This window comes from Canis lupus, chromosome 5, assembly GCF_011100685.1.
Source record: "Canis lupus familiaris isolate Mischka breed German Shepherd chromosome 5, alternate assembly UU_Cfam_GSD_1.0, whole genome shotgun sequence".
NCBI lineage: Eukaryota > Metazoa > Chordata > Mammalia > Carnivora > Canidae > Canis > Canis lupus.
The window spans coordinates 40,629,038-40,645,370 of NC_049226.1; the positions used below are offsets into that span (position 1 = coordinate 40,629,038).

General features: G+C 40.4%; 1 protein-coding gene and 1 long non-coding RNA gene across 5 annotated transcripts in view; one reads left to right on the forward strand and one right to left on the reverse strand.

The window, feature by feature from the left end:
- The window catches only part of LOC119871861, a 54,964-nt gene extending 53,810 nt beyond the window's left edge, over window positions 1-1,154 (reverse strand). Inside the window, exons 1-3 of the long non-coding RNA XR_005359583.1 lie at window positions 927-1,154; window positions 711-847; window positions 49-186 (exon numbers count right to left, since the gene is read on the reverse strand). This is a non-coding gene — a long non-coding RNA (uncharacterized LOC119871861). The remainder of the gene's footprint in view (window positions 1-48; window positions 187-710; window positions 848-926) is intronic.
- ULK2 (unc-51 like autophagy activating kinase 2) overlaps window positions 1-16,333 on the forward strand; it is an 82,408-nt gene that overhangs the window by 58,008 nt on the left and 8,067 nt on the right. Inside the window, exons 17-23 of one of the 4 annotated variants that reach the window (XM_038537031.1) lie at window positions 1,736-1,816; window positions 3,541-3,827; window positions 5,097-5,284; window positions 5,887-5,990; window positions 13,611-13,760; window positions 14,858-14,989; window positions 15,263-15,474. In XM_038537031.1, coding sequence (XP_038392959.1) covers window positions 1,736-1,816; window positions 3,541-3,827; window positions 5,097-5,284; window positions 5,887-5,990; window positions 13,611-13,760; window positions 14,858-14,989; window positions 15,263-15,474 — 1,154 coding nt within the window. The remainder of the gene's footprint in view (window positions 1-1,735; window positions 1,817-3,540; window positions 3,828-5,096; window positions 5,285-5,886; window positions 5,991-13,610; window positions 13,761-14,857; window positions 14,990-15,262; window positions 15,475-16,333) is intronic. The other 3 variants (XM_038537032.1, XM_038537033.1, XM_038537034.1) reach the window with 3 other exon arrangements.

The window sequence follows — 16,333 nt, forward strand, 5'->3', positions numbered from 1 at the left end:
GAACGCACAAAATCAGAAACCTTAGATTAAAGTATGTTAAACACTTACCCTTTTTACCGCTCAGATTTATGAGGATTCAAAGACAGTAGTGTACAACGGCTCTGGCTTCTGCCCATCAGGGGCCTTCCAGCTCTGGGAGGAGGATGGTGACATGCAGTCTAGGCTTTTCTTTCTCTCCTGGAAAGTCTGCACAGCACAAGGGGAATGCCTGAACAAGCAGTGCAATAGCAGCAACAACAAAAACCCAACCAAACAGAAAAACGAACCTTAGACCACATCTTTAGTGAAACTGAGAGACAAAGGAAATGCTCCAACTTCAGAATACATGCAAGAGAGGCCAAAGCAGCTGAGATTGCAGAATCTGTGAGAGATAGCACTGGTGTGGGGGCATAGAGCAGGAGTGCAGAGAGAACCCAGGGCAGTGGACCTCAAACTTGCCCTCCCCATGTATGTGAGTATACACACACACACACACACACACACACACACACACACACACACACACACACATTTTTATGTATGTTTTACTTCTAAAAGAAGAGCCCTCCGCCCTCAGGCAGAACTGCTGAGTAAGAGTAGGGGAATGTGAGGAAACTTCAGGAGAGGCAGAGTGAGAAGAATTGAAGTATGCCCAGTAGCCCTGATTCAAGAAGCCAAAAAACCAAAAACCATAATGATAATGTTTTTAAAAATGTGTATCACTACCTCACCTGTTGCAGTGGCTTTGAAGCTGTGTTTTAGCTGGAAAAATCTCCTGGGAGCAAAATCCTGGTCGTCCCTCAGCCTCTAGCAGCTCCCATGGCACCTCAGGGTCCCCAGAGATAGGGTTCAGGCCTTAATCCTTGCACTGGAAGAAAGGGTGCCCCCTTGGGATCTAACCTTTGCCTGCATACTTAACCACTTGGTGGCCTCTTGTTTTTACAGACCTATGTCTCCTGTCTGCTTAAACTTCCCCGGGCTCTCCCAGCTCTTCCTCTTGTTGGTTTGGGCTCTCAGAGGTAGCTGCAGAGACATGCCAGAGTCACTGGGGAGGCCCCTGTGATGAACATGGGGGGTAAGGTGAGAGGGAGGAGTCTGAGGGAGCCCCTTCAGACCACTTGCAGCTCTGACCCCTCTAAGGGGAAGAGGAACGTAGGAGGAGTGGGCACTGGAGCCTTGACTAGAGTAGAATTCTAAGAATGTTTTGGTGAGGCCCAAGGAGTGTCCTGGAGCACTCAATTGTCCATATCCTCTGACCTGCTTGAACTAGTGGTTCTGCCCATATGCAGCCATTGGCTGTGAGCAGCCTTGGGGAGCAGGCCTTGGCAGGAGCATCAGGAACATGATGGATGCAGCAAGACAGCGGCTGGGCTGTCCATCACCTATGTCCCTGAAGTTCCATGAGCCTCAAACACAACCAGCTCTTTGTACTTCTCTCTCTCTTTTTTTTTTTTTTTTTTTTTTTTTTGTGTGTGTGTACTTCTCTCTTAAGTGGCATGCCTGTTACAGGCCTCAGTTTGTTTACATGGCTTTCTTTCCTGGTGATCCTTTTTCAGGGCAGATTATATGGTTCTTTTGATTGTAGTGTGTCCAGCCCCCAGTACATCAGTCCTCAGTAAGTGCCAGCTGCAATAAACCTTTGCTCATCAAATTTTGTAAACTACAATGTGCTATGAGGTTTGTACATGTGCTCCCTGTTTGCATTCTTCCCAGTTTTGAATCACCTCTCCTTCCTTTCCCTGTTTCCCGCTCATAGTTGGGACCATTCCTGAGCAGTTTAGTCAGTGCTGCTGTGGGCATCCTCAGGGTCATGAATCCAGGAGTAGAAACTCATCAGGTAGGAGATATATTTGGTATATTAATAATTTTAATCCTGTTATAAGTAGGTTTGGGTTATGTTTTTCTACTCTTCTCAAAGGAATAAAACTGATACAAAATATTCTGTTGTCCTACTTTTTAGAATCTTGGTCTGTTTTAGCATATTATATAGTTAATCAAATATCTCCTTTTGGGTATCTGATTCTTTTATGAAAATAAGTCTTGGGAATTAAGTAACTGAGCTAAAAATTCATAGATAATGAAAATCAATCTAGAAAGGGAAATTTCATTCCTTTAATTAATACTATTCTTGGTAAGAGCAACCAGTTAGCATGAGATAAACAAGAAATATAGAAGTTTATTTACTTTATTCTTTTTATTTTTTAATTTTAGTTTTTTTATATTTTATTTATTTATTCATGAGAAACACACAGAGAGAGGCAGAGACACAGGCAGAGGGAGAAGCAGGCACCATGCGGGGACCCTGATGTGGGACTCGATCCCAGAACCACAGGATCACGACCTGAGCCGAAGGCAGACGCTCAACCACTGAGCCACCCAGGATTCCCAAGTTTATTTGCTTTAATGTAAAATATATATACTCCTGAAAAGATCCGTGCAAATCACACTGTTATAAGTCAAATTTTATTATATGTGCATTTGAGGAGTTGGCCAATTAAAGGAATCCTGTGTCACTGAGAAAAGCACTTAGTTTTTCATATTTCATGTTTCCCTAAAAATCTTCAATAACTTTTTCCAGATTTATAACATTTTGCTACTAATTTTATTTGTGTGTGCATATTTATATGCATATATACGTATACACACATGGCAGAACCCAGTTCTGAAATATTAAATACCAGATTTAGGATGAGATTAAGCTAGGAGTGGTTAGTAGCAAAAGCTCCGATTTCATTTTTGGGAAGATTATGGTTATAGGTCCTTACCATTATTAGTGGTAATTTGTCATGCAAGAAGCTCCAAAGAATTTGTAACTGGAGCTCCAGCCTTACTTAGTAGACCTGAAGATGGCAATAACAAAGTTTGTGTGGGGGAATTCTCTTGCTGTTGCCAGCTGTTCACCAGATCAAGAGCCTATTTCTAGGGCTTTTAATATGGTGTCCCCTTAAAAGGCAACAGTATCTGTGGACAGGTGTTTTCTTTGTAGAGAATATGGACACTTTAGGTTAAAATGAATTTCATTAATGAAACTGATAAAAATGAATAAATTATCCATATATGCTTATAACCTTTTTAGACAAGTAAAATAAAATCCCAGAAAAATGTATTATGTATTTAGATAAAAGGTTATTCTGGAAAAGTTTCTTTTAGCTGCTTATATGAGAAAAGAGAGTAATACATTAATATCCCCAAGTACATACATAAAAAATAGAAATCATTTTGTCCAGCATAGGTTTTTCTAGTTTTTATTAACTCTGGCCATTTATGATACAGTTCCCTTTTGTGCTAATCAGACCATCCAATAATCTGAGTTATCTGCTGGCTGCTGACAAAAGCAGCCAACACACCCATCACCATTACCTTCTGTCTCCTGAGAATACCAATGACAGTGTGCTTGTCGCTGTTTTGTAAAAGATGCCCCACAACAGTCTCTTGTCGGATACATAGTTTTTAAAATATTTCCTGTAGAACATGACATTCATTAGAATTCTCATTTTAAGAATTGTCTTCTCAAGTGTCTTCCCTGCATGCTGGGTTAACATGCATGCACATCCTTGGTAGGTTCTCCAGTGCCACAGGCTCAGTCACCACAGCCTCTCCTGTTGGGCGCTAGACTGCAGAGCGCCCCTACCCTCACCGACATCTACCAGAACAAGCAGAAACTCAGAAAGCAGCACTCGGACCCTGTGTGCCCATCCCATGCTGGGACTGGGTACAGCTACTCCCCCCAGCCCAGTCGGCCTGGCAGCCTTGGAACCTCTCCCACCAAGCACATGGGGTCCTCTCCTCGGAGTTCTGACTGGTTCTTTAAAACTCCTTTACCGACCATCATTGGCTCTCCTACTAAGGTGTGTTTTATTAAACTCTTTTGTTGGTGTTATGACTTTGTTAAATTACCATTTATTAAATGGAACACAGGGTGCCAGATGGTGAGCTCAGGTTCAGCAGCAGACCATAAGAGAAACTGAACTAGAGAAGTCCACTACTCACATGTCCAGGCAGAAGTATCTGGCATGCCTTGAGAGGCCTGGAGAGGCCACACAGGGATGTCAAGGCACAAGCAGACAGAGAGAGGACCTGCGGCACATACCTTTATTAGGGTCTGGGGATGGAGTGCTTTGGGGTTCCTGATCTAAAGCTGGATTGATCCATTCAAACCACAGAATGGGATTCTGGTACACATCATAGGAGTTTTATGTGTGTGACACACAGAGGGAGACTTTAGACCACCAGGGGGAGTCATATCCAGAATTTAACATCTACTCGTGACGCTGCAGGCTGCTCTCCAGGGCGTGTGCTTGCCTGAGGGGCTAGTGTCAGGTTAAGGTCCCTGCGGGCCACGTGGCCACACAAAATGGATGCAGTCAGCAGTACTGTGGAGTAGCTTAGCTGGACTCTCAACAGCAGGTCGTAAACTAGTCAGTACAGTAGTCCCCCTTGTCCCCAGGGGATATGTTCCAAGCCCCTCAGTGGGTGGAATCTGGAACCACAGATAGTATGATAAAGTTTAATTTAGAAGTTAGGCACAGTAAGAGATTAATTAACAATAACTAATAAAAAAATAGAACGGTTGTAACAGTATGCCACAAGAGTTATGTGAATGTTGTCTCTCTCAAAATACCTTCTTGTGCTGTAGCCACCTTTCCTGTTGTGGGGATTGAGGTGGCAACCTCACTGCATGATGAGCTGAAATGATGTGAGTGGTGTAGGCATGTGACTGAGTGTTAGGCTATCAATGACGTCCTGATGATACATCAGAGGGAGGATCACCTGCTTCCAGATTGAGCGTGGCCACAGAAAGTGAAACCATGGATATAGGGACTACTGTACTTATGGGAAAGGTTCATGATGAGAACGGCTACAACGTAATGAGGACTTGCTATGTGCCAAGCACAGTCTAAGTACTTAACTTGCTAAATGCTTTATATACATTATCCCACTTATTCCCAAGTAAAGGAAATTGAGGCTAGAGAGTGTGAATGAACTGTCCAAGGTCACAGAGGAAGAGTCCATATGTGAATCCAGGTCTGACTTATATTCTGACTGCTGTGTTGCTCAGCCTGACAATTCTGAGTGCTGCATACATCATAGTAATCAGCTTACGTATGTTTCCTTAGACCACAGCTCCTTTCAAAATACCTAAAACTCAAGCGTCTTCCAACCTGCTAGCCTTGGTTACTCGTCATGGACCTACTGAAGGGCAATCTAAAGATGGGAATGACCCACGGGAATGCTCTCATTGTCTCTTAGTTCAAGGAAGTGAGAGGCAGAAGTCTGAGCAGCAGAACAAAGCAGTGTTTGGCAGGTAAAAGATACCATTTCCTTCCAGCTTTCTTTTTTCTTTTCTTTTTTTTTTTTTTTAAGATTTTATGTATTCATGAGAGAGAGAGAGAGGCAGAGACAGGCAGAGGAATAAGCAGGCTCCCTGTGGGGAGACTAAAATGGGACTCCATCCCAGGACCCTGGGATCACACCCTGAGCTGAAGGCAAACGTTCAACCACTGAGCCACCCAGGTGTCCCCTCTTCCAGCCTTCAATGAGAAAACTGTAATAGTATATATATATTTCTATTATAAAGACAAACCAAACCAAATGAGTTTAGTAGCTGGGTTATGCCATGGGTTAATGATATGAACTGTATACATTTAGAAACTTTGAAAACCACTGGTGCTTCCTGTAACTGTGAATACAGAGCTGTAACTAAATTTCCTGAATGTTCTATGTCTGCTTTTTGTTTGGTTTATTGAAGTTCATCTTTGCCTTGAATTGTCTAGTATCTATTTTTTATCTCCTTATTCTCTGACTTCCGTTAACCCTCTTGTGGTTCGGCTGAAATCCCCCTTATTGTCTAAATGTCTGGGCTTTTAAAGTATACATTTCCATTATGAACATTATTTTTCATTCTAGATCTGTCAGTACTGGAAAATTATCAGATCAACAAGTGAAGATACCTTTAGGTGGACATCAGGGCAGCACAGACAGTTTAAATACAGAACGACCAATGGATATAGGTAAGAAAAATATGCTTTTTTCTAGGCAGGTAATTTGTTAGTATGTGCATTAATTTGCTATTATTGTTGCCATAGCACAAATGTGGTGGTTTAAAACAATAGACACTTATTATCGTGCAGGTCAGAGGCCTCTAGTGGGTCTCACTGGGCTAAGATCAGTATGTTGACAAGACTGCACTCCTTCTGGAGGCTCTAGGGGAGAATGCATTTCCTTGCCTTTTCCAGCATCTAGAGACTGCCCTCATTCCTTGGTTTGGGGGTCCTCTTCCATCTTGAAAGCTGACAATGGCCAATCTAGATTCCAACTTTCTGCATTCCTATTCTACACATTTAAAGGACCCTTGTAATTACATTGGACCCATTGGGTAATCTAGGATAATCTCTTTGTTTAAAGGTCAGGTGATAACCAATTTTGGTTCCATCTGCAACCTTATCCTTTGCCATGTAATGTAGCTTATTCACAGGTTCCAGGCGCTAAGACATGGACATCTTTGGCTAGGTTGGAGGGCAGGAGAAAGTAATTATTTTACCTATCTGCTTCTGTTGACTGTTCAGACTCTTACCCAGATTTCTTCACCCACCCCCTGCCACTTTATCTTCTTTCTCAGCACATCAAGACAGGGGGTGCTTGTTGAGGTATCTTGATGATCACCAGTTATGAGTTAGAAGGAATTCTGACCCAAGATTGGTTTTTATTGGTAGGCTAAAACTGCCCAAAGTTAGCTAAAAACACACGTACTCTTGAGCATTTCTTAATACAGTGAGTAGAACCTATAAAAACAAAAATAACCATAGGTCACTGAGATCCTTTGGCATTTCATAGTTGTTTCAGGGACTCTTATATCCACAGACCCACATCTAGATTACTTGGACTACTTGTCAAAAAAAAAAAAAAAAAAAACAAAGGGTTGGTTGTAGGCCATGACCTAGACTTGTTTAACCGGATTTTCTAGGAATGGATTCTAGGAATCTGTATTTTTAACAAACTCCCCCCATGATTATTATATACACTTAAATTATTGACTCTCCCGTTAGTGTCCAAAGAAGGAATATCTGGACCATCAAATATCTGATTGAACATGATTTCTAATCCAAAGAGAATACTCCACTCTTTCTTGTTTGCATGGTTTCTGAAGAGACGTCCAATGTAATTGTTACCCTTCTTCCTCTATAGGTGAGGTGTTTTTTCTTTGGCTTCTTTCAAGATTTTTTCTTTGTGTTTGATTCTCTGCAGTTTGAATATGATATGTGTAGGTATAATTTTTTTGGTATTCCTCTGGCGTGGTGTTTTCTGAGTTTCCTGGATCTGTGGTTTAGTTCTGTCATTAATTTTGGAAAATTCTCGGTCATTACTACTTCATATGTTTCTTCTCTTCCTTTCTCTCTTTCTTCCCCTCTGATAGTCCCATTAAGTGTATGTTACATTTTGTAGTGTTCTACAGTTCTTGAATATTCGGTTTTTCATTCTTATTTGTATTTGCTTTCCAGTTTTGGAAATTCATACTGACACATTTTCAGGTTAACTGATTCTCTCCTCAGCTATGTCCATCTCTGGTGAGCTCAACAAATGCATTATTCATTTCTGTTTCAGTGATTTTGATTTAGAACATTTCCATTTGGTTCTTTTGTAGAGTTTCCATCTCTTTTCTTATGTTATCCACCCATTCTTACATGTTGTTTACTTTTTCCATTAGACCCTCAGCATATTAATCATACTTATTTTAAATTTCTAGTTTGACAATTCCAATCTGTGCTATACGTGGGTCTGGTTCTGATGGTTGCTCTGTCTCATCAAACTATATTTACCTTTCAATTTGTCTTTTAATTTTTTTTTTAATAAAGCCTGACACGATATATTGGATAAAAGAAATTGAGTTAAATAGAATGAGGCTTTTTGTTTTCCTGGGTAGGAGTTTGGTTGTGCTTAGTGTTTACTATAGCAGTAAGTGTCAGACTAAACTTTTCTCCATGTTTTTGAGTTTCCCTAGATACCCCTTTTTAAATAACATCTGATCTTGAGACACCCGGATGGCTCAGCAGTTAAGCTTCTGCCTTTGGCTCAGGACGTGATCCTGGAGTCCCCGGATCAAGTCCCACATCGGGCTCCCTGCCTGGAGCCTGCTTCTCCCTTGCCTATGTCTCTGCCTCTCTCTCTGTGTCTCTCATGAATACATAAATAAAATCTTAAAAAACAAATAACATCTGATCCTTGGCCTAACTCTATATATTTTCTTCTGAGGGTTTTATACCTTAGTTCTTACTTTTAGATCTGTGATCTGCTTTGACTGACTTCTTATGGATGATGTGATGTAGAGGTCCAGTTTTATTCTTTAGTGTATGGATATTCAGTGGTCTTGGCACTGTTTATTGAAAAGATTATTCTTTCTTCCTCGAATTGTTTTGTCAGTCTTATAAATCTATTGACTATAAACATGTTTATTTATGGACTCCTAATTCTGTTTCATAGTAGTCTATGTCTATTATGCTGGCACCATACTACCTTGATTACTATACCTTCATAGTAACCAAGGAAATATGAGTCCTCCACCTTTGTTCTTCTTTTTCTTTCTTTCTTCTTTTTTAAGATTTTATTTATTTATTCATGAGAGACACAGAGGCAGAGTCATAGGTAGAGGGAGAAGCAGGCTCCCTGCAGGGAGACTGATGCAGGACTTGATCCCGGGATCCCAGGATCATGACCTGAGCCAAAGGCAGACACTCAACCACTGAGCGACCCAGCTGCCCCAGGTATTCTGCACTGTAAAATCACCATCCACAAGAAGTCAATCAAAGCAGGTCACAGCCATTATTTATTTGGATTTTTTTCCCTGCTTTTTTCTGCCTCTCCTCTCTTCCTGGTACCCCCATCATGTATATAATACACATTATGCATAGGTATACTTAGTGGTGTCTCCTAGTTCTTTGAGGCTCTCTTTCTCTTTGTGCTTCAGATTGCACAATCTCAATAGATTTATCTTGAAGTTCGTGGATTCTTTCTTCTTCTAATTCACATCTGCTCTTCAACCTCTGTAGTGAATTTTTAATTTCAGTTACAGTTCTTTTTAGCTCACAGATTGGTATTTGGTTCTTTTTTATAATTTCTTTTTATTGATATTCTCTATTTGATGAGACATTATTATCATACTTAAATTTTTTTATTTGAATATAGTTGACATACAATGTTACATTAGTTTTAGATATACAATGTAGTGATTCAGTGTTATGCTGTGCTCACCACAAGTGTAGCTGCCCCATACATCGCTATTACAATATCAGTAATTCTTTATGCTGTACCTTTCATTCCCATGATTTACTCATTCCATAACTGCAAGCCTGTATATCCTACTCCTCTTCACCCATTTTGCCTTTCCCTCCACTCCTCCCCTCTGGCAACCATCAGTTTGTTCTCTGTATTTATAGGTTTGATTCTGCTTGTTTGTTTATTCCTTTGTTTTGTTTTTCAGGTTCCACATATGACTGAAATCATATGGTATTTGTCTTTTTCAGTCTGACTTATTTCACTTGGACATAATACACTCTGGATCCATCTATGTTGTCACAAATGGCAAGATCTCGTCCTTTTATATGACTAATATTCCACTGTATCAATAAGACACACACCACATCCTCTTGTGTGTCATCTGTTGATGAACACTTAGGTTGCTTCCATATCTTTGCTATCATAAATAATGCATTAAATAGAGGGGTACATATATCTTTTTGAATTAGTGTTTCCATTTTCTTTGGGCAAATACCCACTAGTGAACTTAATTGGATCATATGGCATTTATATTTTTAAATTTTTGAGGAATCTTGATACTGTTTTCCACAGTGGCTGTGCCAATTTACACTGTCACCAGCCATGCACAAGGATTCCTTTTTCTCCACATCCTCGCTAACACTTGTTATTTCTTGTCTTTTTGATTTTAGGTATTCTGACAGGTATAAGGTCTTCCTTTACTTTTTAAATTGTGGTTTCCTATAGTTACTTGAAGATGTTTAAAACAGCTGCTTTGAAGTCTATCTGCTAATTTTGACTCTCAGGAGTAGTTTCTGTTTATTTTTCATGCCATATGTGGTCACTCTTCACTGTTTATTTGCACATACCAAGTTTAAAACTAGATATTTTATATTTTATATAAATTTTAAAATATTTTATATAATATTTTTTGTAGCAGTTCTGGATTCTGATTCCTTCAGGGACTCTCACCCTTTAACTTGTTGGTTTGAGCTTGTTTATTTGTTTAGTCTTGGCTGGACTATTTCAGTGAAAACTGTCTGCCTTGTAGTGTGAAGTCTCTGGCCTCAGTCTTCAGAGGGCACAGTGTTGACCTGTGTACAGTTGCCCTGAGATGACAGTGGCTTTCACAGGACTCTCTATTTCTTTGGTCTCTCAGGCTGTCTGCCTCTGTTGGCATCACACCCAGCTGGTGACCTCTAGTACTTATCCACTGAGTGCTCTATTGTTTTTAACAATAAATTATGGAGACAGAAATTGTTCCACGGCCTTATCTGATTACATTTTGGACCTTTTGCAAAAGTAGTCTTTGGAGCCAATTTTCTTTCAGCCTTGTTCTGACTGTAGGAGGGCTCTTCTTAGCTGTTTCTTTCCCTAGTTCTCTCTGTTAAGCTTCTAGATGGTCTGTTTGTTAGTTTGTTGCACTCATGGAGCTACCAGCCTCCTCTTACTTGTGCATCACCAAAATCTTCATTGTTTTTGACAGTGCTCTTAGGCCTGAACTTTCTCATGATCTATCTCAAATAAAGTCTGTTTCCTTGGGGAAGATTTCAGTATTTTGTCTCTGCCTCCTCCACCCCCTTGGAAAATCTTGTGCACCATTACTCTAGAGCTAGGTGTAAGGACAGTGGCCCATTTCTTTTAGAGTGACTCCCCTGCCTTCTGGACTGGGTGCTGGATGAGGTGGAAGCTTCTGGTCTTCTTGGCTTGTCTCTATTGGCATGAAACCTCTGCCAGGCAAAGTGAACTGAGTGAAGATAGCAAGAGCTCTAGTATTTCATCTCTTGGCCTTGGTTCCACCCTAGAAGTAAGAGCTGGGTGGAGACAGTTCTTAATGAGTTGTGGTAGATATTCTTGAATAAATGTTTCATTTCTGCATGCTCTCACATTTTATAGGCCTTTAAATGATTGTGGGGTTTTTTTGTTTTTGTTTTGTTTTTATTTCTTTAGCGACAGAGAGAGGGAGAGAGAGAGGGAAAGAGCGTGTGCATATGCTTGCTCCACACCCAGGACAGAGCCCAACATGGGGCTCAATCTTATGAACCTGAGAATATGACCTGAACCAAAATCAAGTCAGATGCTCAACTGAGTGAGCCACCCAGGTGCCCCTAGGTGGTGGTGGTGGTGGTTGTTTTTTTTTTTTTTTTTAATAATTTTCATCAGAGCACCTGGGTGACATAGTCGATTAAGTGTCTGACTCTTGGTTTCAGCTCAGGTTGTGATTTCAGGGTTGTGAGATGAAACCCCGTGTTGGGCTCTGCACTTAGCACCAAGTCTCCTTAAGACCCTCCCTCCCTCAGCATGTATTCTACCCTCCCCTTAAAGGAATATATAATCTTAAATAATTTTCACCAGTTATGGTTGTTTCACTGAGAAGCAGGTTGTGTTGCTCCTACACTTTACACTGCCATTCTGAAAGTCTTGTTCTCCATGCTTTTCACCAGAAATCAGTCCCTAGGAATTGGGACAGTTTTTGAAAATCGCTTGTTTGAAAGACCATATTATGTCTTGTCCTCCTTTAAAATTAAATTTAAATTTATAGGGCTTGTAAGTTCTGCAGGAATATATGTTATAATTTAAGTCCAAGTTTGTATATGTGAAACTAGATTTTTCTTCTTTAACAATACCTAAGCATGAAATACATCTTTGGTCATTTTTATCCCCTTTTTCTCTTCTCTTTTCAACATGAACTTTATTATCATCATTTGAAATTACAGATTTCTCCTTCTAATCATGAAGTTTCTGTTTCTGAAAATAAAAACTATTGATAGTAGGAAAAACTTAAGACCTTAAAAAAACACTGTCATTGGCTTTTTTTTTTTAAGATTTTTTTTTTTTTTTTTTTTTTTTGATTCATGAGAGGCTGAGAGAGAGGCAGAGGGAGAAGCAGGCTCCCTGCAGGAGCCTAATGTGGGACTGGATCCTAGATCCCAGGATCACAACCTGAGCCAAAGGCAGATGCTCAGCCACTGAGCTACCCAGCTGCTTCCACATCATTGGCTTTTTTTTTTTTTTTTTTTAAGATTTATTTATTTATTTATTCATGATAGGGAGAGAGAGAGAGAGAGAGAGAGGCAGAGACACAGGAGGAGGGAAAAGCAGGCTCCGTGCCGGGAGCCCGACATGGGACTCGATCCCGGGACTTCAGGATCGCGCCCTGGGCCAAACACAGGCGCTAAACCACTGAGCCACCCAGGGATCCCCCACATCATTGGCTTTTAAAATATATTCATGACCATCTTTAAATACATCTGTACCTACTAAAATAAAATCATAACAATACTGCATAAAGAGAATATGTCATTTTGTACATCTTATGTAACAATAGATATACTATTTAGTTAATTTCCACTTAATGTTCCCTTGCTCCCTAGAAGATTTTTATGAACTCTCTGTTCTGTTGTAAATTAGATACTTCAAATTTATTATGCTCTGTTGGACAGAGCTCCATGGACACTGATGGCAGTTTTTTCTATATCTGGTTCAGTGTATCTACTTTTTTTTTTTAAAGATTTTATTTATTTATTCATGAGAATACACAGAGAGGAGAAAGAGAGAGAGAGAGAGAGAGAGAGAGAGAGAGGCAGAGAGAAAGGCAGAGACACAGGCAGAGGGAGAAGCAGGCTCCATGCAGGGAGCCTGACGTGGAACTCGATCCTGGGTCTTCAGGATCACGCCCTGGGCTGTAGGCGGCGCTAAACCACTGAGCCACCAGGGCTGCCCTGTATCTACTTTTAAATTTGTGGTTTGTGTTGTTAATTCCTGCCTCCATTCTGTGTCCTCAGAAATGTAATGTTTTTGAGATGCCTGAGTGTGAAAAAGCTTTGAACAACTTTTATTGATTTCTGCTTAGTTTGGTGGAGAGAGGCTTTTCACCTTCTGTTCCCTTCAGGCCATGCTGAGCCCATCAGGCCCCTCTGACATTGAGCCCATTCCATTCCTTCCTGACAGGTGTATGGCTGCAGTTCAAGCATATATGTACTTCGACTCAACTTTCTCTCTCTTTTAAAGCTCTTATACTGTGGAGACTCCTGATCTCCCTTCGGCTTTCCCTCACATTTTTATTCCAAGTTCTTGGTTTCCATTTTTTCGAGTGATCCTCAACAGTGTGACTGCAGCTTATGTCCTTTAGAAGTATATGGAAGCAACTGTGAATACAAAGCTTTGGTGTGAAGAAGGTTCACATCCAAGAAGAGATTACTGTGAAATACTATTAATGGAGATCTGTGTTGAATTTCTGATTTTAGGAGTAAAAAATACCTAATATAAAAAAAACAAAAACTCAGAAACCCTAATACAAAAGTGAAGGTCTCCCTATAATCCCACCCTCAAATATAAACACTATGGAAGCAATGTAACATTTTTGTAAATTTTCACTGTAGCCCCTGCAGGAGCTTGTGGTGGTGTACTGGCACCTCCTATAGGAACAGCAGCAAGTTCCAGGGCTGTCCTGTTCACTGTAGGATCTCCTCCACACAGTGCCACGGCCCCCACTTGTACCCATATGGTCCTTCGAACAAGAACAACCTCAGGTGAAGAATTGTCTTATTATCATTTTGGCTGGTGTTTGTGGAGTGGAGTGTTCTGTCAATGACCTAATGATGTGACTTAGACAAGTCCTTAACATCTGTGGACTTCAGTTCCTTTACCAATGACATTGAGATCATCATTTCCTTTACTTTATAGCATTAAAAGGTATAAATGGGGCCTTATTTGTGGGGGGAAAAAGAAACTTTATAAAAGTACTATATATTTATAATAATACATACTATTAGAGCAATGTAATATAAATGTGAGTTCTCTATGGCAAAGCAGCTATGCATGTATGGTGCTTCTTCTATTAAAGGCTTATTTTATTTATTTATTTATTTATTTATTTATATATTTTTTAAGGCTTATTTTAGTACCCGTGGTAAATTTTTTGAAACGGTAGATTGTTGTTTATCTTTGCTCTTTTAGAAACCTCAGTTTTACCTGTTTTTCTATTTTGGGTCCTAATCTTTGCACTTAATCCTACTTCCATTTGTATAGGCCAGTAGGTTGCTTTTATCATCCATGCTCTATAGATAGGTTATTAATACCCCAAATTAAGAAAGTATTTAGATTGGACTTGAAATTAGCTGCCATTGGCATCATTTTCTATGTTGTACCTTGTGTTCTTTAAATTCTCTGATGCTACCTAAGTTACCAATCAAGATGTCAGGAGATTTATAAGCAAAGGATTATAAATAGATAATGAGAGAGGAAGTAGAGCCAATAATCTTGTTCTTCATATTATTAAAAGTATTAAATAATAATAAAATACCGTTTTCAGAAAGGGTCATTTTATACCTTTAAGGAAGCCAACACTAAGATTTAATGCTCAGCGTTGCTGAGGTTTGGTGGGATCTGCGTGCCTACTCCCAGCTGCTGTAGAAAGTAGTGTGACAGTTCTTACCAAGAGCTCTGAAAATGTAACATCTGATCTGTGGTAATCCCATTCCTGTTTATAATATCACTTCAGAGTACTTATCACAAATGAATCATTCAAAAGAAGGGAAAACTTTGGATTTCATTACAGTGTTATTTGTGATATAAAAATCAGAAATAGTATAAATCCTCCAGACAATCATCACATGTATAAATTTAGTGAACGGCTATGCATCCGCTGCATTTTATGATGATGACTGTGGAGCAACAGGGAGAAATGTGTATGCTATAAACTTGTTTAAAGCTAGCCATGATGATGTCTTCGAAATACACGTATCAACAAGAAGTAAAGGTGAACTTGGAAAAATAAAACCTATTCATATGCTCCCGTGAGGGGTCAGTGACTTTACCTTTAACATTTTTCCTCAGTCCCTTGGCTAGTGGGTGGGGGGAGCTGGCGGTGCTAGTGGGCGGGGCCGGGGCTGGTCGGCGGGGTTGGCAGCTAATCGGGGGTCAAGGGTGGGGGGGCCAGTGGGAGGGGCTGGTGGCTAGTAGGAGCCGCGGACCCAGAAGCCCCAGCCTGTGCTCACTGTGGGCCCGCACCGCCTGTCTTGTCTCCTTGCAGCCGGCTCCAGCAGCTCCGGAGGCTCCGTATGCTCTGCAAGTGGCCGCGTGTGTGTGGGCTCCCCGCCGCTGGGTCCGTGCCTGGGGTCTTCCCCTCCAGGAGCAGAGGCAGCTCCCGGCCTGAGATACATGCCTCATGGTGCTTCACCCCCCAGCCTAGAGGGGCTCATCACCTTTGAGGCCCCCGAACTGCCAGAGGAAACACTGATGGAGGTAGAGAAGAGACCACTGCCGCGTGTGCCTGTAATGTGGAGACCACCAAAGGGGGTTCTAGGGATGAGGAAAGAACAAAATACTCTCAAAAGTTCTCAAGTTTTTTTTTTTTTCTTTTAACTTGTCTTTCCTATTTGAAAAACATTGCTGACAAAATTTCAGAATAGTGTTGACAGTGACAACTCATCCAGAACAAGCTTTGCTTGATAGGAAGTGACACACACAGATTTTTCATCTGAAGTTGTTTTACTACTTACAGGACTTGTAAAGCATATTCCTTGTCCTAAAACCATAACTTTTTTTTTCAATGCTTGCTTTTCTTCATTAAGATAAAGATAATGACATCCAGGCTTAAAAAATTAATACAGCATAACGCCAGATTAGTCACGCTGAGAAATAAACCTGCCAAGCAGGTGCTCACATCTGTAGACCAGCACATTCTGTCCATGGAGCCAGTTCTACGGGGAAAAACACATCATAATCAGAAGCATTCTGAACACCAGTTTAGAACAAGAGAAATTAATTTTATGACTCCAAAGACCATTAAGTTCTTGGCTTCAGGGCAGTATCCGTGGCTTGCACTGTGTCCTCCCCCCTGGTCACAGTGCTAACATAGCTTGCACTTCAAATTTAAATGGTCAGTTCTCCAGACCAATAGAGAAGTTCTCTCTCCATGCTGGACCTCTAACATTTCTCCTTTGTGTGAATGAGAATTAAGTATTTCACATAAAAGTTATAAAATGTTGCATGCAAAATTTATTAATGATTTTATAGTAAATTTAGTAGTAATTTCAAACATGTGTAATCCAGTCCTAAAATTGGAAAAGCAGTTGTCAGAGTTTTTTCAGTGTCCATCTTT